Source organism: Varanus komodoensis, unplaced genomic scaffold (genome assembly GCF_004798865.1).
Source record: "Varanus komodoensis strain SLA01 unplaced genomic scaffold, ASM479886v1 scaffold3, whole genome shotgun sequence".
Lineage (NCBI taxonomy): Eukaryota > Metazoa > Chordata > Lepidosauria > Squamata > Varanidae > Varanus > Varanus komodoensis.
Window position 1 is genome coordinate 62,027,287 of NW_025335761.1, and position 26,279 is coordinate 62,053,565.

Sequence of the window (26,279 nt, forward strand, 5' to 3'; positions counted from 1 at the left end):
AATTTCCTGCATCGGCAGGAAGACACGGGTTGCAAGTCACTCTCTGCCTTCTGGTAGATTTGTGAGCATATTGGCTTGTACTGAAATGTGCCGCGTTCCACTTTCCTATCTGCCGCGCAGGCTTCTAAAATGAGAAAACAGGCAGCCTTTGGGGGAGCTTGCTGCACCATTAGCATCACTGCAGATGTTTCAACCTGCAGCGCGTGTGCTGATGCGTAGGTGTGTGCAGGTGCAGGGCAGCGATGTGGGTTGCGCATATGGCTGGGAGGGGCCTGGTCCATGTGCATGCGCAACAGCCCATACCGAAACCATGGGGGTACTAATGGTAGAGAGCATTATAGTGTTCAGAGAACTCCATGCACGGTGTCCAGTAAGCAGTTCTCATGACAACCCGGGAAGGCAAGGTAGTGCTTCCTCCCCGCTGGGGCAGATGGGAGAGCGCGGTTGAAGGTGCGTGGCTTGCTAGAGGCACGTGGCTTGAGGCAAAATTTGGTCGGTGGGTTTCTTGGCTTGCAGCTGGGGTACTGGGCCAACACAGCTAGGGCGGTTCATACTATTTTGCCCTGCTTGACTGTTGCCCTCGTCTCGGTTGGCATCCCGCACAGATGGTCCCACCCACACGGTTCTGGGATGGACACGCGCATCCTAAACATGGAGGGGTTGAACCACAAATGAAGTGATTCCCATGCCTCCTGGGTACCAATGAGAAAGATGGCTGCATTCCCAGAACATAGCAAGTCACCCTGCATGGTCACCATGCTTTGGGGGTTTTTGCCTTGATCTGCCTGTAGTTGTTTCTACTTTATCGCAGTTTCCATCCTCCCCACCAAGTCCCCCTTGTCTCCCAACAGCCATTGTGCCTGAAATGCAATCCCAAGGTGCATCACTCCCAGACGATGTCACCTACCTCTTCCTCATTGGTCCGCATGTGGAGGCTGGGTGGCTGGAGCTGTGGTTGCCACTCTTTCCAGGGGACTCTGTGGTAGTTTCATGCCAGGACTGTGGAAACCATGATCTTGCGTTCAGACAGTACAACAAGCCGTCATGGTCGGGAGAAACCACTGAACAAGCTATTGCTTCTTATCATGAAACTTTCCTTGGTGAAGTAGCATTTCTGGGTTCAGATGACATGACCAAAAATACCCACCATGGCTTGCCATGTTGCCTGGACCCAGCGGCTGTGTGTGGATGTGCACACATTTTAAAGGGGTTATTTCAAGACTTGGGGTGGGGGGTAACACCCTGCTGTAGTGAGACCATTGGGGTTGTCTCTAGCAAGGCCGGCATGTTTCGCCCTGTAATCAAGAGTCTTCTGACAAAATAATTTTCTAGAGCTGGTGCACTTGAGTTGGTACAGATATTTTCCAGTCCATCTAATTGTCTTGCTTTTAATGGGTGAGCCAATTATTTTTCTGGCCAACATAAAATGTGAAGGGTATTACCACACTGGAGCTATTTTGAAGGTCGCGCAGTAAGTCAACCTTTGTTTTTACAACTTGATAATGCCGGCGAAATGCTTTCTCTTGGGTAGCATGTTGGTCTTTCTTAAGGAATGGCACCAACCTCTTGGGCACACTTTCAGAGATAATTGTTCCTATTTAGAAATCCTGTTAGCCTGCAATCCTGTCCTACAACTCCCAGCTGGCTGTGGGAATACTGGGAGTTGTGGGCTTTTTCTGTCTAAGCATTCATAACATTACACCTTTAATCTTCATAAATTGTTTCTATATTGCTTTTAATGCTCAGGAGTGCTTTGACAATCCTTATTTCATTCATTTTTGCAAAAAAAAAAAAAAATATAGCCCTAGCAAGTTGGGTCATTAATAATCCTATTTTATGGATGGAGAACTGAGCCTGACAGATACCAAGTTGCCAAAGGCCACTCAGTAAAAGTGTTCATGACTGAATAAAACATTGGACCCAAGTCACCCAAGTCAAAATACCCACACTGCTGGGCTATGTCGGTTGTTCTGATAGCTCTTTCAGAACTGTCTCTTAAAAGATAAAACAGTGCCGCTTCCTGTGAGCAGATGTTGTAAGACGAACTTGGCACCTGAATTAACAGGTAAGGGTTTAAAGAAATCAGCTGTGCCGGAGATCGGCCTGGACCCCGCAGGGTGTCAAAACCTGTAAACAACGCTGCGGAAAGGGAGACATCGATTAGCTTCTGAGCCCCCTCTTCCACTTCTGCGTCTTTTAGCAAATTAAGAATTGGCATTCTTGCTCAGCCTGATTTGTAATCCAGACCTGTCTGCTCTCCTTTAAGCTGCGTTGGGAAAATGCGGAGTCTGAACGGGGATAGCTCTTGGTGGACGATCCTCGCTCCTAGGCTATGACAAACATTTTACATACTGTGTGCCTAGAGGGAGCACATTAAATGCACCTCTCTCCCGTGGAATGAATAGGGACTTTCCCTATCAGATAATTCATCCTTAACTAATTTTCAGCGTCGTTAAAGAAATAGGGTTAATAATAATAATAATCATAAAAAGGCCCAAAGCTTTTGAGGGGAAATATTTAAAGCATAAACTCTCAAGGCAAGACTGCTTTTGTCATATCGGCTAGGAACAGCATCGAGCATAATGTCAGAGAAGAATAAATAAGTTCCATTAGTGGTGGTGGTAGGGAAAAATCCCCGTTGTATACATTTTATTTTAAATTAATCTTTAATGCATCCCTTGTAATACTCTTCTTTGTAAAGTACTGGCCTCATCTTCCCTTCATTCTAACACCATGGGCACTCATCTTACAAAGGAATTACAAAGGGGTTTTTTATTGTTCTTTGTAGGGTTGGGGGGATAAACAGGTAAATTAAAAATAAAGCGACAATGACTTGTCAGCTCAGAAGGGTTCTTTTTAAAAGGACTTTAACATTTAATTTCAGAAACACCAAAAACGGGATCCTTCGCACTATATTGCAGGAAAGGATGACTGGGGGAGACCATGTTAAACATCTTATGGCCATGTTTAATTGTTTAAAAAAACCAAACAGACAAACCCTCAGATTTCATGCCGGCAAACCTGTGTCGTTTATGTCACAGGCTTTGTCGCAACCTCACTGGAACCGATGGGCTTTCTTTAGAGTTTTGCCATTTGGGAAGGGAAGCTTTTTATAGTCAAAGGCCTTGTGTTGCATCAGAGAGGGGAAGGCTCAGTCCTGACCCTCGAACGCTAAATATCCGGGGAGGCATTTCTGATTCTAACTGGGCGAGGTGTACCCTGTGTTGATGTGGCGTTGTGCTGGTGCAGCGGCATGGAGGCCAGGTGGCCGAAGTGGCCCTTGCGTGAGCATCACTGATTCGTAAAAGTAGCTTGCATGTTTTCAGATGAGACAGTCAGATCTCCACCCTTGCTTCTATAACCTCTTTTAAAAATAATCTAAAAGACATCCGGTAGGCATGTCCTTTGGGACAGCCATACTTATTCTAGAAACATGTCTGAAGAGATGCCTTCTCCCTCTCTCTTTTGAAGGGCACTGGGATTGTTGAGTGAAGCTGTTGTGGGGTAGCAGACTTGTAGGGTCCTAGATCTTCGAAAGCTATTCTCCAATCATATCAGCCCCATACATCGGACAGGGTGACCTTTTAAAGACTTTGGGGACCGTTTTTCGGCTGGCGGGGTCAGGAAAGAACGGCCCGTCCATCTTCCAACAGGCCCTTGTGGATGTCTTGCTAATACTCCAACTCCATCGACGGTTTTTAAGGCGACGAATAACAAATGAAGCCTGCGTCCTTCGGGAACGAGGCAGTTCAAGTGGCAAACCTACGTTCTCGTCAAACAATAAACACCCTTCAGAAAGGGGCAGAGCATCTCTATGGTAATTGGGAGCCAAGAGCGGCCTATTGATTCGGTGGAAGAAGACATTATGCACTGTCAGTTGCGGTTGTCACAATTTCATTTATCGCGTGACCTGAACTTAACCTCTCCAAACCCTTTTCTTCCACGTACATCAGTCCACCGGCCGGCTGGGTTTCCTGCTCTGACAGTTGGAATACAGTAAAGAATCGCAGCTTGAGTTGTGGGTGGTGGGTTTTGTTTTGCCTCGTTTCTGCCTTAAAACCAGCCCACCGTTCTCCCCCTGGCCTGCCCCCGCAGTTTCCTCTGTTTATACGCTATGTAAATCAGTTCTTTTAATAGATTTTGTTCTTTTGTCTGGCGTCTGTTTTGAGACATCTCTCAAGTTTTATGTTCATTTGCAGGTCAAGATAAGTTCCATTTTAATGTTTAATTGGAGAAGGCTTTTGATTCTTACAATAGTTTCATTCATTCCCACTTAAGAGGACATTGTTCTACATGCCGGATTAGTGTTAACTGTATTCTGACACTTTGTTCTTCTAATCAGGTTTTGAATTCTGCCAGGTAGTTAGGTTTTTCCCCCCTCCTCCTTTTTGATGTGTATGTTTTAAAAACAACAACTCCCCATTTTAATCGGCATCGGCTGCCTGCAATAGGTATTTTTCAAAAGACACTTTTATTTCCTTCCGTAATTTTTATCCCTTCGGTTTCCGTAGGAGCGTGTTTGATGTCAGTTGAATTACTGCTTGCTTTAAAAGTCCCTTACGTATTGTCCTTTGCTCTCTTGAAATGTTCTGGTTGCTGTTCATATAGAATTTGTTTGCATGGACGTGTTGGTTATTTTCTTCTGAGATGGTGTGTGTATAGGGAATACATGTTTTAAATTATTTTGCATGTGGCATTTCAGTACTTTAGAAATCAAATCAGAATAGATGCATATGAAATGCATGCAACTTGGGTTCTCTTTCTGCCGAAAAGGATATTTTAATATTTTTGCCCAGGAGAAGATTTTCAAAGCATTCTGTCAAGAACGGATAAAACTATGGGGCAGTTAGTGATATCCTTTGGCCAGTGGGAAACATGCATTGTAGCCCATTTAGGGGGGGAAAGGAAGGCTTATCACTTTGCTCTAATTTGGCCGTAATTGTTCGTATATGTATTTTTGCAAGTTTTTGCAATGACGGTGGAATACTTGGTGTCTTTTAAGAGACACCCTCATGAACTCACATTCCCAAACTGAACCACTAGCATTAATTCCACCTAGGTTTAGGCTGCAGAAAAATCTTCTGTGTTTGTTTGTAACACCATTGGAGAAGACACGAATTAAAAGCAAACATAACATTTTGCTTGCAGGGGCTGGTGGGGGGGACGATTATAAATTCTCTTCAGTTTGCCTTGAACTGGCATTTAAATATTATGCTGATGAAACACAGTGGGGGAAAACATTTAGGAAAGCTTGCCTTTTTTGGCCCGATTTTTAGTTTTCATTCTTGGGAGGAGGAAAAGAAGGATGGAAGTTTTCTTGAAGCAAAGCCATAATACTCTGCTCATTTAAAACAAAAGCAGGGATTCACGGGGGCAGCTGAGAAGCGAAATTGATTCTCCTATCTGTTCGTACCCACAGCTGAAGTCTCAGAGCAGCATTACCATCTTTGCTAAAGCAAAAAGAATCTTAAATATTTTGGGGTGGGAGAGCAGTGTGGAAGGGAAGGGAAACTCAGTTCTTCAAAGTTAAGCTGGAACTGTAGAAATTATAAGGTAAATTTGGTTTTCACGCAGCTGCCTCTGCAAAATTTGACTGGTGAAACGAAAGGTTAGCTCTCGTTGTGTGTTTGCATTTATATTGTGTTTCACTTCCAGATGTCCAGTTTCCAAGTTTAATGGCATGAGCTGACTTCCACTTTAGTTGTGGGGATTCCTCCGCTGTACATACACTTCTTGTTCTGTATGAACTTGTGGCTCATTTATATAGGGCTTTTTGCTGGGATTTTCAGCAGCTGGACTCTTTCCCCATATGGCCATGCATGGCTCTGCGATAGGCTCGCCATGATAAGACTTCGATGAGGACTCTGTACAGATTCCCTGTCCCCATCCCTACTTCCACCCTGCCAGACAAATTAATTTATCAGTTTTCCCAGCTAATCGAGTGCCTCTGTGCTTTCATGGACCAATCTGGAGCAAGCAGAATCCCTTGAAGCTTGATGTTCGTCAAACTGTGTATCTTTGTCCATTATCCTATTCAGCCAAGAGCTGAAAATTAAAACGCAGCGCTTGGAAAGAGAGGAGAATCTTCTGATTTAAGGTATATTTGGGTACATTTTGTCCAGATTAGAGATTTATTCTAAACCATTGGCTTTTTGTCTGGTGTTCCACAAGGCTCTTTATGATTTCAGAAGCCGCTAATGCCCAAGTAACAAGTAGATTCTAAGTTTTAACGAAGTGGAGGTGTGGAATAAAAGACTATAGAAAGCTCTCGTATTCATTTCCCTTTTAGGAGACTATCAACCATGACCCCTTGGCTAATTGATCTCCCGTTCTCTCTCTCCCCCTCCCCCCCCCGTATGGATTGGGTTCACTTGCAGCAAAGTTGCCTTGAATCCGACTTTCTGGAAGCTTTTACAGTTTTTCGTAATTTGCTTAAAAAGCAGACACATTTTCAGCTCAAGGATCTGTGCTCCATTTTGGAATTGGGAAGGTTGGCAGGGGGTGGAGAGAAAAAAGCAGGCCAGGGGACCCCCCCCCCCTTCCATCCTTAAAAATTAAAAAAAAAGACTGAAGAATCTTTTGTGACAGCTAGTCAGAGTTAGAATTAGTTCAAGAAAATGTTAATAAAGCACTGCCTAGTCTAATCCTCTTGATATTGCCAGGTAGCCTCCTGTCCATGGGTTAATTGCTTTAAAAGCGGAGGCAGTATTCTGAACGGTGGGCCGCTTCACCTTTTCACAGCTGTTCCCATTGAGTGACAACTAAATCCCATGTGTAAGATGAGGAAGAGCTCAATCTCCAATTGGGAGAAAATTTATGTAAACCGCAATCCCTTCAGAATGTGTGGAAGTCATAGACTTTCTTGATTTACTCTGCTTTTCCCAGAAAGCTCTTTTGTTCCCTTGCCTAAGTCCCATCAACCCTTTGTAGCAGAATATCACAGCCGCGGCAGATAGCTTGAAATATATAAATGCTATCATAGCTCTGATTAATAGCACCGCTTATGAGTCAGGTCTGATAACGGAGCTGCTCTCCACTCAATTTCAGATACCGCTAATGGAATCTGTCTTCTGCAATTGTAATGTGAGAAGGTCTAATTTGCCACGGAGCTTGGATCTGTCACCAGTAGGGGATTGTGGGGTCAGAAGGGAGCTGCCAGGTTTTTGCCCTGCAGCTTGTATCTCTTGCTTTGAATGGTGCAGCCCTCTGTCTGCCGCGGAGCTGATAGGCCCCTCTGCGGGGCTTATGCCACGTCGCACAATAGGCAAGGACTTCCCAGCCCGACTTCATAATTGTGCAGCGGGCTCATATTTCCACAGCTACTCCGCTGCATAATTTCTAATAAGTGGGTGTTTTTTTCCCCAACAAATGTCAGATTATGAAAAGTTTCCTCAATTACAAAAAAAACTTATAAAACATTTAAATTGCTAAATCTGTTTCCTGCCGAGTTCCCCCCTCTTTTCTCTCCTCCCCCTCCCCTCTCCCTCACCCCACTGTCGTACCACCACTGGCATCAAGCCCCTGCTTAAATGGCACCACTGGAAGCCATGAAAAAGTGTGTGTTTTATATAATATTTCTCTCTCTCTCTCTATATATATATATATATTGAAAATGTAGGGCTCAGGAGAATTGACTGGGTCGGAGCATCACCCTCCTGGCTGTGAGAGTGCTGCACCATCTGAAGAAACTTCCAGTGACATAGTTTTCTCTTAACTTGCAGAGGAAACCGTTATAAAATGGATTTCACTGTGACATGCTTTTGGACGGTCCTGCCGTTGCTGAATACATCTTGGAGCATCCTCCAAAAAGCAAAGCAAAGGAAAGTTCAGCATTGCCAACTTAGCATTCTGAATCTGCTGAACTTAGCAAGTTTCCACGGGTGGCAGTATAAAAGAGGAGGCTCCGCAAGGCCACTGGTTTCCAATTGGGTTGGCCCCCAGATGTGGGCACCGGGAAGGTGTCGTGTGTAATCAGTCAGAACGGAACAAGACCTTTGCAAAAGCAGCCATGCAAAATTCCCATTCTTTCTGATGTCGTTTCTCCAGGAAGACTCTTTGGGTCGTGTCCATGGTCAGTTAGCTATTTTCAGGTCATGTATTGAGGTTGTAGAACTTCAGCAGGGAGGGAATTACAAACAGGTGAAAGGCCCACACAGGCTGGCACTGAGTTAAAATACATGGAAAACCCCTTGATTTTCTGTGGCATTTTCCTCGGCATTCGATTGTGGCCCAAGCAAAGTCAATTAAGCAAAACACGGGGATGATAAAATATGATGTAGAAGTGCAGATAGGTTTATAGGCAGAGTTATTCTTGCTGATAAGAGAATTGTGTGTGTGTGGGGGGGGGGTGTCAGGGCTGGCCCCGGCAAAATTAACATGGGGCAAGCAGGAGACTTTAGTCCTGGCTGTCATGTCAGATGACACCATAAGGTCGTTAAATTCCAACATTAGATCTGAATTTTCAGGGTTCCACCTGTTGTCTTAAAGCTCTCCTGAAAGAGGGGTTCCAAGTCTGCATGAAGAACCAGACTGACGGGGACGTTTCTCTTCCTCTTTTGGAGTGTTCCCTGGCCCTAATTTTCTAGGGTACGTGTTACACTGCCTTTAGCAGGTGATGCGTTCTTGCCGTTGAACCAGTCTCTCTCTTCCCTGCTCCACACAACTTGGAAGGGCTCTCCAAGATCTACCATGCTGCTCCTCAAGTTTGGGAGAGCTGGGATGGACAGGACTGACCTGGATGAACCCAGTGGTTGGATTCAGTACTGAGCATCTTGAGATGCTCATGGATTGGATGCAGCTCCCAGTGGGACTTCAGCTGGCCCCCATGGCCTGACCAAAGTCTGAAGGGACCAAGCAAGGGCATACACATGATGATGATGATGTTACGATGATGATTGGGAAGTTTCTGGGCCAGTTGAATGTGCTGGCAGTGCTTGTTAGAGCAACGGTACCACATGGTCTTCTCCAGCCCGGTGACCCAACGCTCAAGGTGGCTGAGACTTGTTGTCCAGAACACCTGCAGGCGCACCATGTTGGGAAGGCCCTGGCCATGGACATAGGGTGTCAAGCTGAGGGATCTGAGGCTGAATCCCCAATCAGCTACGAAGTTCGCTGGATGACCTTGGTCTGCTCACACTGAGCCAAGCCTGTCTCGTGGGTGTTGGGAAGCCCCTCCCTGCATATGCTGGATAGTGGTGCAAGACGCAAAGGGTTTCTGTGGGGCTGCGTATCTTGTCCTGAAATTCTTTGATGGAGGCTGGGATGCCAGTATAATTAAACCATTTAAGGATAGGATTTCAGGGGAGAGGGAGAGGGAGGGGCAGGCAGGCAAATGTTCGAGTGCCATTTTTTGGTGGAAAGCTGGGCATGCATCCAGGAAGTCCTTCAGTCCATGCATCCATCTGTCCATCCATCTGGGCCACGCAGATCCTGCCGTGACAGTGCTTTTCCCTCCCCCTTGCAGGGCTGTGACCCTCCACAGCCCCATGGGAATTCCTTAGGAGCTGCTTTATGTCAACCATGTTTGTTGTGATTCTTATATGGACTTTAATGCTACTTGTTGGCCAGTTTGGAAGGATTTGTATCTTGAAAGATGAGAAAGAAGTGTAATAAATGGTGGTATTGATAGGCAGTCCTTAATGGTGTGAGACTTGTAAGGAATTTCATTCTATCTGTCCTCCCTCTGCATTGAGATTTTCTCTGTAAGCCATAGTGAAAGGCCCAATGTTGAGAGAAGTAAGAACATCCATGATAAAATGCAGGACCTTCCAGGTGGCTGCCCCAAAGCTCTGGAATAGCTCATTTTTCTGCTTTTAGAGAGGAATTCAGAGCACATCTTTTTTGTTTTGTGGTTTGGAAAGCAACTGTCTGGGCAGTGGTAATTGTTTCTTCGTTTTGTTTGAATTCATTGTTTTTGGCTATACCAGGTGGTTGTCTTCCTCTGAGCAGCAGGGTGCATCCTGGTTGAGGAAAATGCATCTGGTTGCTTTTTTCCCTCTGACCTCTCAAATTCTGTGCCCCCAAATTCAAACTTTTGGACAAAGCTTCAGAATGAAGAGTCTGCATAGAAGAGAGTTGAAACCCCTCCCCTCATTTGCATGTCTGGGGGCAGAGAAGCTGGCTTGAGTTCTGTGTGCTGCATAGAAATGTTATCATAAATACATATAAATAAAGGCTATATGATACTCACTGGGTGAAGCTGGGCCAGTCCCTGACTCTCAACCCACCCCACGGGTTGTTGTGAGGATAAAATATGGGGGGAAACCATGGGAAACACCTGGGCTTCCTTGCAGGAAAAGGGTTGGGATAGAAATTTAATAAGCCAATGCATCCAATACATAATGAAGGAAATTAGGAGGGTAGCTACTGGAGAAGGGCCTTTTCAGCGGTGGCACCCCGACTGTGGAATATGCTCCCTGGGGAGGTTTGTCTGGCACTGTTGCTCCATTCTTTTCGGCGTCAGGTGAAGACCTTTTTATTCTCCCAGTATTTTACAAATTAATTGGCTTTATCCTTGTTTTTATTACTATTTTAGATGCAGAGTGCTGTTGTTATGGCTTTGGTTTTGGTTTTCTGTTCCTTGTAAGCCATCCAGAGACTTTATTAGTAATGCAGGGAATAGAAAATTTTTAAACAAATAAATGCAAATAATTAAATAATGTCATTTGGGGCCCAGAGAAGGTGGCCACTATTGAATGTGAGAGCCACCATTTTTCTTTCCCGAATTGTTGCCTGGCATCATGGGCCCGATCCGTCAGGCGCGCACAGACTGGGATTCTAGCACGGCGCAGGCATTGTCTGCAAGATTCTTTCATGGTTGCAAATGTCACAGGAAAAGCTTAATGGTTGCATTCTTTAGAAATCATACATTGGCTATAGGCTGTATAAATAATTCCACAAAACGATGGCTGTGTAGAGGGAGGGTAGTATTCTCGGCAACGCAGAATGTGGGACAGAGGGTAGGGATGATTCCCAGGGTAAGTTTTCCAAGGCAAGCTTTCCACAGAAAGACCTGAACTAATCTAAATATGTGGAGGTTGAAATCCTTGTGGGAACCAAAGTGTCACACCTATCAAATCCACGAGTGAGAACAAATCCACACTCAAGTCCAGAGTACAAACAGATATTTGGGCTCTCCATGCGACATGCGTCCAGGCATAGAAAGGCCAAGAGAGAGCAAGAGTCCTACCCATCCGGCAACTCTAGACTATGGATCCATCAACCACAGCAAAGAAGGATTCACCTTCTATGGTATTTTTCAAAGCAAGTCCTTAATGATGCAAAGTTCGAGAGACAAAGGTCCACCTGGGACGGCATGTCAGTGTGAGGAATGCCCAAGCAGAGAAGCTTTGGGGCAGTGAAGCAGAGAACGTTCCCGGCAAAGTCTTCCAGCGGGGCCATCGACGGAAATGTGGCCCAGCATCGCAGAGATGTGGCTGCGACCGTCCTCTTCCTGAATAGCAGCTGCCCGGGGATTCTGGTCCATCAGGGAAGCCTCTCCTGGGGAGACACCTCAGCCTGCGTGATGCTCTGAAGGACAGCCACTTCTCTGCTAGGTTCTCAGAGCCTGCCCTCTTCCTTCCCCATCTCTGTCTCTGCTAGTCTCTGGGTGGGACTCACCGAACCCGTGCCGGCTTTCTCCTGGACTCTTACTGCGGCTCCATGGGCTGAATGGGCCCAAACCCTTTGGGAGCATTTCTGATCATGTTCTGGCTACAGACTGGTGCTGGGCTGGTGCTCCTGGAATGATGCTACTTTGGAGAAGCTGGGGGGGAAGGCATGGGCCTCCCCTCCCCTCCCCACTTCCCCTCCCCTCCCCTCCCCTCCCCAGGTGCCTGGAGTCCCCGCTGCCATGCCAGGCCAATGCAGCCACAGGGCTAGGGTGTTGCAGCCCTGCGCCCACCGGTCCCAGCCGGGAAAGCTCCTTCAGGACATGTCCCAGAACTTGCCTTCCCCTCGTCCCTTGCCTGGCTTTTCATAGGAATGTTCCGTGCGGCGCCAGATGCTGATGCTGGGCACCCGCTTGTTCGGCTCACGTGCCCACCGGACCCAGACCCACTGCTGGGTAGGGGAGAGCTAGTGCTTCCCAAAGGAACCCCAAAATGAGCTCACAAACTCCCTTCCAGCTCGGGGCGGGTCGCTTTTTGGATGGAAACATTCCCACTGCTTGAACCCCTTCCAGAAGTGCTTGAGGAACGTTAAGAAACGGAATACTTCTCACCCCCCAAATATCGCCACCTTTTCTTCAATCCCGTAAAGTCATATGGATCATCGTGGAGCATTAGAATGCTATTTTGCTGGGATCCCTCAACTGTCTTTGGAAGCAACATGGTTTGAACCTTTGTCAAGCCAAAGGATGCCTTTGGTGGGGTGGATTATTCAGGATGGAACAGGTGGGCCACCTGACCCCAAGTTCTTTGCTAGCATTTGATGACTTTGCTTCTTGTTAACCCACCCTTGTGGGAGGAGGGTGTCTCCCACATATTGGAGTTCTGGGCAGCGTTGGGATTTTGCAAGGGTTATGTGTGCTTTTGCAAAATGGCTGCCTTGGTAGGTGTGTCCATTCACACAGCACACAACACACGTGTGTCCATTCACACAACACTTAGGACTAAAGACAAAGAACCAAACAAAAACTAGAGAAAAGTGAAAAGTAAATTCCAAGACTGCGATGCAATTACAAGACTGAAGTGGGGTCCAAGTTGAGGCCGGGGGTCAGACTAGATGACCCGGGAGACCCCTTCTGACTCGCTCTGTTTCTATGTTTCTAAGTCCCAAAACAAATGGCATGACTTTTGTTGCGGGGGGGGGGGGACTGGCGTTTGCCACATGGGGAGAAGGCTGTCACCTTTGCTCCCACCGAATCTCTCCCTCCACCCCTGCTGTGAGCTTTCTTCCCGTTCCACCCCCGTGTTGTGGCTGTGATGCAGCGGGACCACCTGCGGTCGACCGTCTTTTACCAAAAACAGCCAGCCACCGTTCTGCCCTGGGTCACCCCCAACATGTTTCTTGCCGAACCTTGTCTCTGGTATCCTTGGAAACTGACGCAAAAGCACCTCTGCCCATGTGCAGAGTTCACCTCTCCCCCGGTTATTTATTGTGATCTGTTTTCATTTCTCCGTGCTTACTCCAGTTGAACCCTTGCTGTCGAAAACAGACGTTCAAGTTCAAATTAAGGGCTGCTTAATTAAAAATAAAAGCAAACTTGCAGAACGTGCTGAAACAAACTATCCCATGGAGCCATCAGGAAGGTGCCTTTTGCTGGTGGCATAGTTTGTGGGTTTTGGGGTGGGGGCGGTAATGGGCAGGACGGCCACGCTGTCGTCTTCTTTTTTAAATGGGGGGGCAGCGTTGTCGGGGAAGATGCATTTCCTTGTTATCTGTGTTCGCAGGCTCTCTGGCTCGCACGCCGCAGGAATCTGTGCTGTGGGGCTGTTTGGGTTTTCTCGCCTCACATGGCAGTGGTCCATCACGGCGGAGGTGTTCAGCCTGAACAGTCTGTTTGTGGGGCTGCTGATGGCTCTCTCCGTGCACTACGAGCAGGCGACGACCCCGCAGGAAAGATCAAAGGTACCCCATGCGGCATCAAGACGCTGCGCCGTGTCCCCCCACCCCACCCCACGTTAACCTGATTCTGTCGGACTTGGCAAAAATGACGCGCGGCGGCTTCCGACATCTGTGCGCTCCAACCTGGGGTCTCTCCCAGTGGGAGCGAAACGCTGCCTTGGTCCATGTCGCCCGTTTGTCAGCCTGGCCCAGAGTCACCTTCGCTTGCTGGATGTCGCTCTCTCGGGTGCCAGGTAGCAGCGGGTCATTCCCAACACCTGCGGTTGGCAACTGGAAAAAGCAGGGATTGAACAGGGAGGCAAGATCTCGTGCCCCCCCCATCCTTCTCCTTTTACTGTTAGATAGAAAACGAGGGAGGGGGATTAATTAATTTAAGATGCAATCTTATGACTGCTTAGACAGCAAAAGGGGCTGCATGGGGCATTCTGGGAATTCCATCAAAATATGCATAGATGCTGCCCTTTATTTATTTAATTTGTAGCCCACCAAAAAACGGTGTTGAGGGCAGCTAGCACAATGCCCTGTTTATAAACACAGCCTTAGTGATTATATGAGATGAAAACAAATTAAAAACACACTAAGGTACAACCTTTTAAAAATAGGGAATTCTCTCTGTGTGTTTTATAGAGGGAGATGCAGATGTTTTCCACTGCCAGGGGTTTACCTCGGCATTTTGTTCTTTCGCATTGCTTTTTCCAGTAGCTGTTCTCCAAAATGGCAGGAATGGACCCAGCTGAGCAGATCTGAGGGACAATGGAGAAATTCCTCCTGTTTGAAATTTAGTGTACATTTAACCTCATTTTCCCCTCTCAAACCATTATGCAAACCAAAACTCAGCTACCCTTTGAAATTTGCATTTAGCAAATTTAGCAATACGTGAAAATTGTAAAAAACCCGATGGGGATGCTAAGGGAAATGAGCTTGGGGAGATTCTGAAATGCATCATGTGGAGAAAATTGTTTGCTGAAATAATATGTACGCTAAGCTAAGTGAAAATGCACACAGATTTTTGTGTGAACTTTGAAATTTTTGTGTGAACTTTGAAATTTTTGTGTGAACTTTGAAACCTATCTTTTTGCAAAATTTGGGATGAACCAGACTTAATATTGAGAAAAATGGGAAGTGGAGAGAAGTGGCTCTTGACAGATTTGTCCGTTCTGGCGGGGGCTGAATGTGAGCCCCTTCATTGGCCGCTCAGAGCAAGCGGCCAATGAAGCCCAGCATTTTCTTTCCCACGCGGCCGTCCCTCACATCCCACCTGAGGCCAAATCTCCCTTGGAAGAAGGCTCCTGTGTTTATTTGATTTAGTTATAGTCTTCCATTTTGATTGGATTCCCTGGGAAGCTTAAAATATGTTAAAATAAATCGCAACAGGGCAAATTAAAGCAAAAAGATGAAAGAGTCCCAGTGTAAAAGAGCTGAACAAAAGTAGTCAGCGGAATTCAAAACATAACACCAAGCAGCGTCAAAACATTGTACGGGGGTTTATAAAAAAGAGGCATGTGAATTAGTCTGGGGCCAAAAATGACACGAGAGCGGGCACCAAACAAAATTCCGAAGTTCGGTGCCATGACACTGAAGGCCCTGCAACACGGGGCAGGCCCTGACCTCAGGGTTCAGACAGGGCATGGTTCTGAAGGAACCTTCCTTTATTATTATTATTATTGCAACACAATAAAATATAATACAATATAAAAATATCAATATAAAATTAAAATTAATAATATAAATAAAAATATAAATGATATAAAAGAAGTTATAAAAGAGAAGTTATAAAAGAAAAGAAAAGAAGTAGCCCTGGCCAGATAAATAAGTAAATATTGTTAACAATTAAAATGACGTTTAAATAAAAAAGGTCTTCACCTGGCGCCGAAAAACAAATAACGACGGCGCCAGGCGGACCTCTCTGGGGAGCGCATTCCATAGATTGGGTGCCACCGCAGAGAAAGCCCTCCTCCGAGTACTCACCCTCCTAATTTCTTTCATGGAGGGTTCCCGGAGAAGGGACTCTCCCGCAGATCTCAAAGGGTGGTCGGGCATATACGGACGTAAGCGCTCGTTCAGGTAGCCAGGACCCAAGCCGTTTAGGGCTTTATAGGTCATCACCAACACCTTGAATTGGGCCCGGACTTCAATGGGAAGCCAGCGAAGCTGCCCCGTCCCCGTCAGCAACCTGGCAGCTCTATTTTGAACCAATTGAAGTATCCTTTTTGGAAACAACAGATTCCTAGACAAGCTTTAGTTTCCAGTGCGGCCCCACACCTGCCTGCTGTCTAAGGAGACGCACGTTCACCTTGGGCAGTTAGATCCCACTGTGTCCAGCAAGGCTTGTTCCCACGTACGATTGTGCTCCTGGTTGGTCATGCATCCCTCTTTACTGCCAAGACCATCAAAACTGTTTATGTTAAAATAAAAATCCAGTGAAATCGGAAAATGTTAAAAGCAATACATCTGTTTTATGGAATAGAAACACCCACTGTTGAGCTACTGTACAGGCAGCGTGGTGTAGCGGTGAGTGCTGGGCTAGGATGGGAGATCCCGGTTCTAGTGCCCACTTGGCCGTGGACCTTAGTGGGGGAATTTGATCCAGTCACTGACTCTCAGTCTAATCTACCTCACAGGGTTGTTGTGAGGATGTAATGGAGGAGAGGAAGAGGATCATGTGGTTACCATTACTGTTAGACTGTCCAATACATTAAGCTGTCTGTCCAGTTCACAGTTGCTTGAAGTATAATAAAAAGAAATATAGTCACAGTGCAGATAGAATAAAGCACAGTATAACAATTCAGTATGCAACATTTAAAATAGTTAAACATCTAAAATAATTTCAATAAATACAGTAAAACTAGACCTGATTAAAACTGCTGACGTAATCCATCATGTACCATTAAATGCCTGAGAATAGAGGGCAAATTCATCATGATGCCAAAAAGAGAACAGTGTTGGCAGCAGGCGGCCTCCGTGGAAAGATCAGTCCAGAATTGCTGGGCCACCACCGAGCAGGCCTCGCTCCTTGTTGCCTCTTTCTGGAACTTAGAGTTGGCAGTCAGAGGTTGGCCCCAGATGAAGGCAATAAAATCCAGATAGACTGAAGTTGGGATTAAACCAGCTTGGATTTCTTGTATGAGAAAAAAAGGGGTGGGGTATAGATTTAGTCAACAAACAAATATTTTTAAAGGCAGAAGAACCAGAGCAGACATACTAGATTGCTGATGATACTATGCATCTTATGAGAATGAAAAGGTCTTTAATCTGTGTTAAAAGAATGGAAATGGTGGTGGTGGTTGTGAGTTCCTTGAACTTGGGAGTACGGTGAAGAAGTCTGAAGAGGCTGCAGTTCAGAACAAGGCAGGACTTTAAATCAGATTCAGACCTTGGCTTGGTATCCTGGCTTGTCTTAAAACTGGTAAGCATAGTTTCTGTTGCTTTAGATGCAACAGAAAGCCATGGTTAATTAGGGAGTTATTGGTATATCTGAAGCTCTCATCAAAGGAAGGATCAAAGGAATATGTGTGGGAAAAATGGAAGTCCAAATGCTGCCCACTGTCAGAGCCTGGCTTTTAAGTAACCCCTTGGAAACCCACCATTTCATTTCATTTCATTTCATTTCATTTCATTTCATTTCATTTCATTTCTAAACTGCCCAACAGCCAAAGCTCTCTGGGTTGTTCACAATAGTATATTTGAAGAACAATATAAAGTAAACCATTAAAACATATTAAAACATTATAAAAATTACTAGTACAAAATTTAAAACCAAATTTAAAACAACATTAATATTATAATTTGAGAAGACTCCAAGCATTTAACAAGGCCCCAGTCCCTAATTAAATGTCCTGCAGTAAAGGACAGAATTTACCTGGCACCAAAAAGGTAGTAAAATTGGCACCAGGTGGGCCTGAGTGGGGATCTTGTTCCATAACCGGGGGTCTGCCCCTGAAAAGGCTCTTCTTGTTGCCACCAGCCAAGCCTCCCTTGGAAGTGGCCATTGGAGGAAGGCCCCGGGACTTGATCGTAGTGTCCACCTAGATAAAGGCTGGATGAACAAAGATCTCAGTGAAGCTCTTTATTATAGCAGATCAAGATACAGCGATCAGCATTTCAGGGGTCCTAGCAATCCAGGCACAGGGACCTTCTGGATAATCCAAGATGAAGGTATGTGATTCCAGGCAAACAATAGCTCACAACAAGTCCAGGCAATGGAATACAAACCAGGGTCCAAGATCCACAGTAAGTCCAGACAAGGAAGAAGTATACCAGGCAGGGAAAGGTGAGGTCCCTTGTACAGACTTGCTAACTCAAGGTGTAGGATTCAAACAGGCAAAAGTCCACGCTTCACAGAAAGGCTGGGCAACAAAGCAATTTTGGGCAAAAACAGAGGAAGTTTCTAGTTGAGTTTTCTCGTATAAGCCTAAGCCTAACCTAACCTTGACCTCTTGTATCAGCTTCAGGGCAAGCGAGGGGCTTGAAGTTATGATTCGTAAGTCCGAACAAGAGAGTGAGCGCAGCCACGATGGTCCCATACGGGGCCTCTGTGATCCGTGCTTCGAGAAAAGTCCAGTCCACCTAAAGTCAGGCAGTGGAGGTGGTCTGCAGTAAGGTCTCAGCTGCGCTACATCCCAGGCCAGCTGAAAGCCCTGGTTTCAGGGTTAATCCAGGAACTCAGTTTGGGATGAGCTTTAGCAGGAAAGTGGTCCCGGCATTAGAGACATTTCCAGGGTAGGCCAATATGTTGTCTTAAATACAGGAGAGGAGAGGAGACTCTACATTGGGGTGTGTGACCCCTTTAAAAGCCCCTCCGCCTGCTGGGTTCTCTCCCCACTTGAGTTGCACAGAAGATTGTTCAGGTTGTAAGTCAGAGGTTGGACTCAGCCTTATCCTGCAAGGCTTCCTGGGGGACACGTGCTCTCCTTTGACCTGTCGCCAGAGGGGGGCCCAGGCCGAGCCAGGCTCTCTCTGCGCATTCTGTGCCTGGAGCAGGGCCAAGCCAGCGCTGCCCTGCCATGGCCCATCGAGCTGAGAAAAGCTTCCTTCTCATCACCGGACTGGTTTTAGGAGGTGCTTGGGTGACCGAGGCATGAGTTCCTCTCCCCAAGCTGAGAACAGATACAAGGTGAATCTGATAAAGTCCTTCTCTCCCCTTTTCAGAAATGCTCAGTGTACACAGGGCGATCTCCACGCTTCCCAGACACGAGGTGGGACCCTTTATTTTATGGGGCACCCCCTCCTAAGAATCCAGGCCTAGTCATTAGGAAACTCTTGGGCACGTTAAGCCTTGTGAAGCCACTTTTCAATTTGGATTATATGATTTCTAGACCAGTCCTACGTGGGTTGGCATATCCTGCTGCTTGATAAGCTGCTCCCTCGAAGCAAAGATGCGCAGCTGCCAGACTTGGACACCACCTGCCTGCCGTGTCGGAGTGAAGCCACACGCAGGTGACCCCTTCCATGGTGCACCACTTAGGCCCCCAAGGAAGGAGCAAGTCTCTTCCGTTTCCCTGGTGGGTCTGCCGCTTGGAAGGAAAGAGAGAGCAGCTGTATAAATTTTCCCACCACCTGCAAGCTTTGTTGATGGCAAAGCTCTCTGGTGGTTAAGGTTGTCTGCCACCTAGTGACTGCAGGTGGTACTCCACACAAGAACATATTTAAATTAATTAAAATGGATCAATGCATTTTAAAACCCAGATGACTGCAAGGTGCAAACGCCTGGCACCCCTGTAGTTTGCACACCAAGTATCAGGAGTCTGCATTTCACAGTCTTGGAGCTCTACTCCTGACAGACAGACGCACGTCCTCTCTTACTGTTATAACTAGATTAAGGGTTCTTTTCTGCCTGCTTTTAACTTTTTTATTTTCCGTGCTGATGCTGATGCTTTTTAAGGTTGTGTTGTTTTTGTTTTTAACTCTTGTTTTTAACTCTTGCAATGCTGCCTTCTGCTTTAGACAATTTCCTTTGAGGTGTTGAATGACACCTATAGTGTGGTCCATAATTGGATGGCCATTTTTGCTTCTTGGTTGCCACGAGATTCTTGGGCTCCCAGCTTGCATGCCTGGAGTCCTCTGAAGACTGTCCCAGCCACTGTGACTATTTTAAAACGGATTCAAATTGCCGGTATTAGACGTTTGGTCTCCTCTCCTCCTTGCAGGTGTGTAAAGCAGGGGCCTTTTGCTGTGGACTAAGTCTGTGTAACCAGCATACGATCGTCATCTACGTGCTCTCCGTGGCGCTGTGGGTTTCCTTTCGCTTGCTCAGGGCCCGGGTGAGTGTCCCAGTTGGCTGTTTGGAAAGGAAAACGGAAAACGGAAGGCCGGGATGCGCGGATGTGTTAACTCCGGGGACCTTATCCAGCCAAAGCACTTCACTTTCACAAGGAGGACATGAGAATGCAGAGAGCCCAAGGGAGCTCGTGGTCCCCTGATCTGTGTCTCCGCTCATTCCGGGAAAGGGCAGGATAGAACCTCTGAAGTCCCCTAATGGCCTTAAAGTCATCAGTTCCTCTCCCCAAGTGGAGAACAAAAGACAACACCACTTTCTATGGATTCTGTTGAGTTCTCTACCTATTTTAGATGTTGCCAGTACTCACAGACCTGACCCACAAGTGCGCACTTAGAAACATAGAAACAGAGCGAGTCAGAAGGGGTCTCCCGGGCCATCTAGTCTGACCCCCGGCTCCAGCCGGCTCCGCTCATGACATGCCCACCATGTGCACGTCCAGCCTATCCTTGAACACCCGCACCGATGGGGCCTCAACGACCTCTCGTGGAAGCCCATTCCATACGCTCGGGGTCCTGACTGTCAGGAAGTGCTTCCTGGCATCCAAGTGGAACCTTGGCTCCCGGAGCTTTGCTCCATTGGAGCGCGTCCTGCCTTCCTCTGCAGGGGAGAACAGGTCTCTCCCCACCTCCGTGTGATGCCCCCTCACGTACCTGCATGTCGCCAACAGGTCCCCTCTGAGTCTCCTCTTGCTGAACCTGGTCTGAGGCTTGGAGTGGGGGTGAGGTCGAGCGCCATGGATAGCTCCTTACAAGTTGAGACTAAAACCCAGAGTGGATAGTGGATACATTGGAGCAACCGGTCTCCATTGCTAACTCATATGTGGAGAGGAAAGTTTAGAAATATTTAAAGTGATTAAAACAAAAGTACAGCACATCCATTCCTATGCATTCTCTCTGAGGTCGACTTCCCAACCTCAGAGAGGCGGCTAGGGCGATTTGAGCTGTGAGGATAAGGGAGGGGGCTGAAATGCAAAGTGCTGCCTCAGAGCTGGGAATTGAGGCTTCCTGGCCCCCCTCCCCGCGATAATCTCTTTACTTCATGGACTTTGAGTAGCTAAGCCAGCGACAGCAGCGGGAGCCACTGAAATGGCTGTGCTCCTCATTTATTTACTTGTTCTAAAGTTAGCCATATACCTTTTTGCATCTAAAAGGTCCTGGAGCAGTGCAAATAAAAAGACAAAACAGAATAAGCTGTAGTATTAAACAGAATGTCAGGTTTAAAGAAAACATGGCGGGGCAACCAAGGAAAGGTTCCTGAAATAAATGCACGTTCCCCACGTGTTGGAAGCGACACTGTGCTGACGTCCACCTGACTGTCAGAGGCAGGGAGTGCCAGAAAATGGAGCTATGGCGCTTTGGACTCCACCCAACGTTCAGTGGAGAGGCACCCGGGGAGCAAATTCAGAGGGCAAACAGCAGTGCCGAGCGGAGCTGAGGACAAAGGAAGTTCTGTCCTGCTGCTGCGGTTCTTCTGCCGCATGCCGGCATTCCAGTTTGGCGCTCTGTGTTGGCCATTCTGATCCTGGGCGTAGCACGCTCTGTGTTCTTCTGTCTTTGTGGCTGCTTTCACAACGGCCTGCTTAGCAAGGCGCCCACAACTCCGGTTTTGCTAGTGGGGATCCGGGAAGGAGGGCGCGTGACCGAGGAGCCCATGCAGAAGTCTGGGTCAAAGAGCCTTTTTAGTCCCTGCATCCCTTGAGCCTGTGAGGATTGCCAGGAGTCCTGTTTCGCTGGCCCCTCTGGAGCAGCCATCTCCAACCAGCTGCCTTCCAGACGTTTCGAATTCGGCTCCCTGCAGCCTGCGTGCACAAGGATTCAGAATGCGGGGAGTTGTCTGGGGGATTATGGTAAGAATGAATCCGTGAGCTCAGAATGTGGAGCTGCTCTATTCCATCTTTCTCTTTCCATCAGCCCGATGCTTCCAAGCGAAGTTCAGCGTTCTGTTTTCCCCTTTTCTTCACTGTTTCGAAACTTGAAGGTGATGTCAGGGGCCTGTCTGCCTCCATCCGTGTCTCTAACTTTTTAAAAAATGTCAGAATCCTTCACATCCTGTCCTACTGTTGCTGCAGTGAGGGTTACAGGCCTCAGGAGATGAGCAGCTTTCAGCCCAGCTCCGCATACTGACACATACTGCCTTTTATGCGTAGATAAAAGAGCCCAATTCCTAAAGAGCCCTTCTGTCCAGATGGGGCAAAACGGCCACCAAAGCAGTGAAGATAAATAGAAATGTTGATGAACGGCATGTTAAAAACAAGCCCTTAAAATACAAATGTTTTAATTTAATTATAGAGGTGGGGTTGATGGAGTACCAGCTGACACGTAATCATTGCAAAGTGGTTTATCGCCTTCATGCCACCCGGGCCTGTCATGGCACCGTCTCAACGGCAAATGATGCCACCAACGTGATCCTTGGGAACTTCTAATAATATTTGCTTCACTTTAAAAAAAATTTCACCCTGCCATGCAAAAGAGATCAGAGCAATGTCGTCTTCCCCAAGTAATCCATGGAAATCGTGCCGTTTTTTTAACGGCGCGTTTCGCAGGGACTTAAAGTGCAAATTGAGAGCTCAGCTCTGTGTGTCGGGATGTATGCATTTTCCCATCCTCTCCCCCCATCTTCTGCAGCATCCCTTGATGTCCGTCCTTCAAGTTGCCACACGATTCCTCTGAAATAATCTTGGTTGTGCAATGTGACATGTTTTGGTGTAGGAATTGACCCTCGGTTACATGCTGAAGTTGAGTTTCTGCTTTTTGGCTGGTTGCCTGCCGTATCTCTACTTGCCAGCTTCTTCCTACCTCAACAAAGCGTGCTGGACTTGGGGAGACCAGACTACCCTGAAAGGATTCATGACCCATCTTCTCAGGGAAGAGTACGGAACATTCAGTCTGGTAAATAACCCACCCCTTTAGAACAAAGCTTCTCTTGCATATAAATCTTGCATGGAAGAGGGTCTTTTACATGTGGTGGGTGATCTCCTGGAGGCCAGCAGGGTGTGAAATGGTTGCCATTTTGTATTTGTCTGTAGCAGTTCGACAATAAAATGCCTTGCTTGTGAAACAGTTTAGTAGGCCAAGAAATCGTTTAATCTTCCTTGAGTCCTTCAGCCTCAGGCTTGTTTTGTTCCAGAGGGGCAAATGAGTGATCGGAGGAGTGTCGCACTCTTGTGATCTGGGGTGCAGTCTGGTTCGTGTGCGTGTTTCAGGCACACACATAGAAGCTCCGGACGTGCAGCCTGAGCCATCTGAACACAGAAACATAGAAACAGAGCGAGTCAGAAGGGACCTCCTGGGCCATCTAGTCTGACCCCCAGCTCCAGCCAGCTCATGACATGCATTCTGGTGTGTGACCCTGTCCGTGATCCTATCAAATCGCACCCAAGCGGGATTGTTTCCAGAAGGGCTTCAAGCAAGCCTTTTGCCCTCTTGTCATTCTTGTTGATTAGGACTGTGTAGCTGACACAGAAGGGGTGCCGCTTTGCCACCTGGAGCCAGTTGGGCTCACCTGTGTGTCAGCCGGGATGAGTTCTATGCAGTTTTTGGTGGGCCTGGAACACGGCGCAAGGACGGCAAGCTGCCAGAGAAGGTGTTTCCCGTGCAGGTTCACTGCCTCATTCATGGAATTTGGAACGTGGTCCAGATGAGGGCAATGCCTGCTCAGAGGACTCCCTTGCTTTCCCGCCACGTCCGTTCTTTTTCATACCAGGAAAAAAAAACCCTTTTAGCAAAGGGAGATGGCATGCCTGCACACTCCCTTTCGAGGGTTCGTGAACAGTTGGATCTCTCCTTCTGGTCGCACCCTAATAATTTAATTCCTCTTCGTGAGCCAGAAGGCACAGTTGGATGGGGATGCGAGCGACTTGGATGATCGGAGACGTCCTGTGGCAGGCAGGAGGGGCCAGTGGAAGATCAGCTCCATGCTCTTGCTGCCTCGGTGTAGCTGCATGGCTGGTTTTGGCTGTCGCTTTGGAGGAGGAGGGAAGGTAGCGGAGATGCCTTCAGGAAATCTCTGATTTGGTACCAGTCTCCCCCCTTGTACACTTCCTAGGACACCTCCTAAACTTCCTTGGCCTCTGGGAAGCAGATCCGGAGTAGGTCTTTTCGTGGTGGTTGCGAGGGTGCTCTGAGTGCAGATACCCAGCTCAGACGCTGCCCTGGGGGTCTCCCAATAATCCCCTCTAGAGCTGCTGAGGGGGCAGAGAATCGCCCTGCTCATTGCCCTTCTAGGAGGGGTTTCTGCCAGTCAATGCTGCATCGGATGGATGGGCCTTCGCCTGTTTTCGTAGGTTACTTCCCAGGTGAGAGACCGGCACTATCTGTGCTCTACAGGGAGGTATTAGCTGGTTTGGGGAAGCCCGAGGGTTTTCAGAAATGCCAAGAAAGAGTTAGGGGGGAAATCCTAAGAGTGCCCCCCCACAAAAAAAAGAATAGGCTAGTGAGGACGGAGCATGTTCAGTGGCATGGAACATTCAGTGGCTGGCATGGGGAGCGACATTCCAGCAATGGAAAGCTGGAAGGAGAAGAGGCATGGAACATTCTAGAAAGGGGGATAGGTGGCTGGCTGGAACCCTGAACAGGAGTGTTCCAGGCTGCAACATTGTGTTGCAGCGACAGCTTGTATTGGCGTCACACGCATGTGTGCTGAAGGATTGTGGGTAATGCTGCAAAGGTTGCTTTCTGGTAGGATGTTATCACTGAGGAAAAGGTCCCAAAGAGGAGAGTTTCTTTCCTTGGCAGTGATATACTGAGCAAAGCCACTGTGAGATAGCCTGGAATTGTTTGTGCGTTCAGACGTGGGCGAGTATGTCCGGATAAAATCCTGCAAAACATGCTGCAACCTGGGGGAAGAAACCCTCTTCGCCCCATGAGCCTGTGTAGTTTCTGAGGTCTTCTGGAAGGCCTTTCTTTTGACCCCACCACCCTTACAGGCATGTGGGACGGGGCCTTCCTGGTGGCTGCCCCAAGGCTCTGGAACACCCTTCCTAGGGAGGCTGGGTTGGTGCCTTCCTGTTACATTTCCAAAATCCAGCAGGCATTTGGCAATTGGCTTTGAGTTTGGACTGATGTTGCTGTTTATATTTTTGTGATGTTTTAATCTAGGTTGTGATTTAATTTAATTGATTTAATTATGTCTTAAACTTAATTACGTTTTAAACTTTTGAATGTTTTAATTATGTGAATTTTGATGTCATGAGCCACCTAGAGTCCCAATTTCTGGGAATAGGGAGAATATAAGTAAACAGTATAATAATACCTGAGTTGATGCAAGATGGGCATTGGTGTCTGTTACCTATGTAGTTTAAATAATAATGACTTTCTTAATTTCTGTGCAGGCCAAATCAGAAAATGGATCCAGTATGAGTGATATATTACTGTAAGTGAATGCACATGGTGTGGTTGACTATGGAATCCTGGGCATGTCTTACTCAGAAGTAATCCCATTTGCCTGTAAGAGGATTTACTTCTAGCTAAGTGAATAGAGAATTGGGCCTCACTCTGCATGGGGGGAATTCTCTGGGGCAGCATCGCTTCCGCAAGAGCCAGGCAGCTCAGCCACCGCCGTTTTAATCCCCCTCCATGGAACAGACGGAGCCCTTTTGGTTCTGATGCCGCTGACCCGATCCACAGCTCTTGTGCTAAGGCGCGGACTAGAACTGAACTGGCTCTTGCCCTTTCTGGATGTTCTGACAGCTCCCCAGCCCAATGCAGTACGCGGATGTGTTTGGAAGTGCCTTTTCTGAGAATAAAATAAAATACTTCTTTAAATCGAGAGCCCACAGGGTGTGCTGGTTAGGTGTCAGAGACCTGGGTTCTAGTCCCCACTCAGCTGCAGGACCCTCTGGGTGACTTTGGCCCAGCCCCTCACTCTCAGCCCAACCTACCTCACAGGGTTGTTGCGAGGGAAAAAGTGGACTACGTAAACCACAGTTCCTTGGGTTCCTCACAAGAGGAAAAAAAGGAAAAATAGAACTAGCACGTAACGATAATTATGGTGATCTTGTTGCGCAGATCGAAAATGATCATTGCAGAGTAAGGTTTTAAGATTAAGTTAAGGGTGAACGCATGTGGGGATGACACAAACTGGGAATCAACTGATTTGCGTGTGGCTGCTGAGACACATTGTAAGGTACAAATTTAGATGTAAAGGGAAGCAGCTCTCAGAGCCAGCCATGGGAGTGCCTGATGAAAAACGTGGGGGGGAGCCAGATCACCTGTCTGTGGGGAGGGGGTCCCACCAGAGCCGCCTGGAGGCTGCTCTGAGCCTAGACGTTCCAGCTCAGCCTCGCCGGTGGTGTGAATCGGGCTCCGTCCCTCTCTTTCCACGTTGTGTCTGATTTCGTAGCCATGCTTCATGGACTCATGAGCTTTGGCTCCTGGGCATTGTGGAAAGATAATGAATCAGGAGCACAAGTGAAAATGCATTAGCTGGCCAGCTGTTG

At 47.3% G+C, this 26,279-nt stretch overlaps 1 protein-coding gene across 1 annotated transcript in view; it reads left to right on the forward strand.

Moving 5' to 3' along the window:
• TMEM260 (transmembrane protein 260) overlaps window positions 1-26,279 on the forward strand; it is a 76,737-nt gene that overhangs the window by 31,830 nt on the left and 18,628 nt on the right. Inside the window, exons 6-9 of the mRNA XM_044436258.1 lie at window positions 13,392-13,569; window positions 19,713-19,826; window positions 22,552-22,731; window positions 25,173-25,213. Coding sequence (XP_044292193.1) covers window positions 13,392-13,569; window positions 19,713-19,826; window positions 22,552-22,731; window positions 25,173-25,213 — 513 coding nt within the window. The remainder of the gene's footprint in view (window positions 1-13,391; window positions 13,570-19,712; window positions 19,827-22,551; window positions 22,732-25,172; window positions 25,214-26,279) is intronic.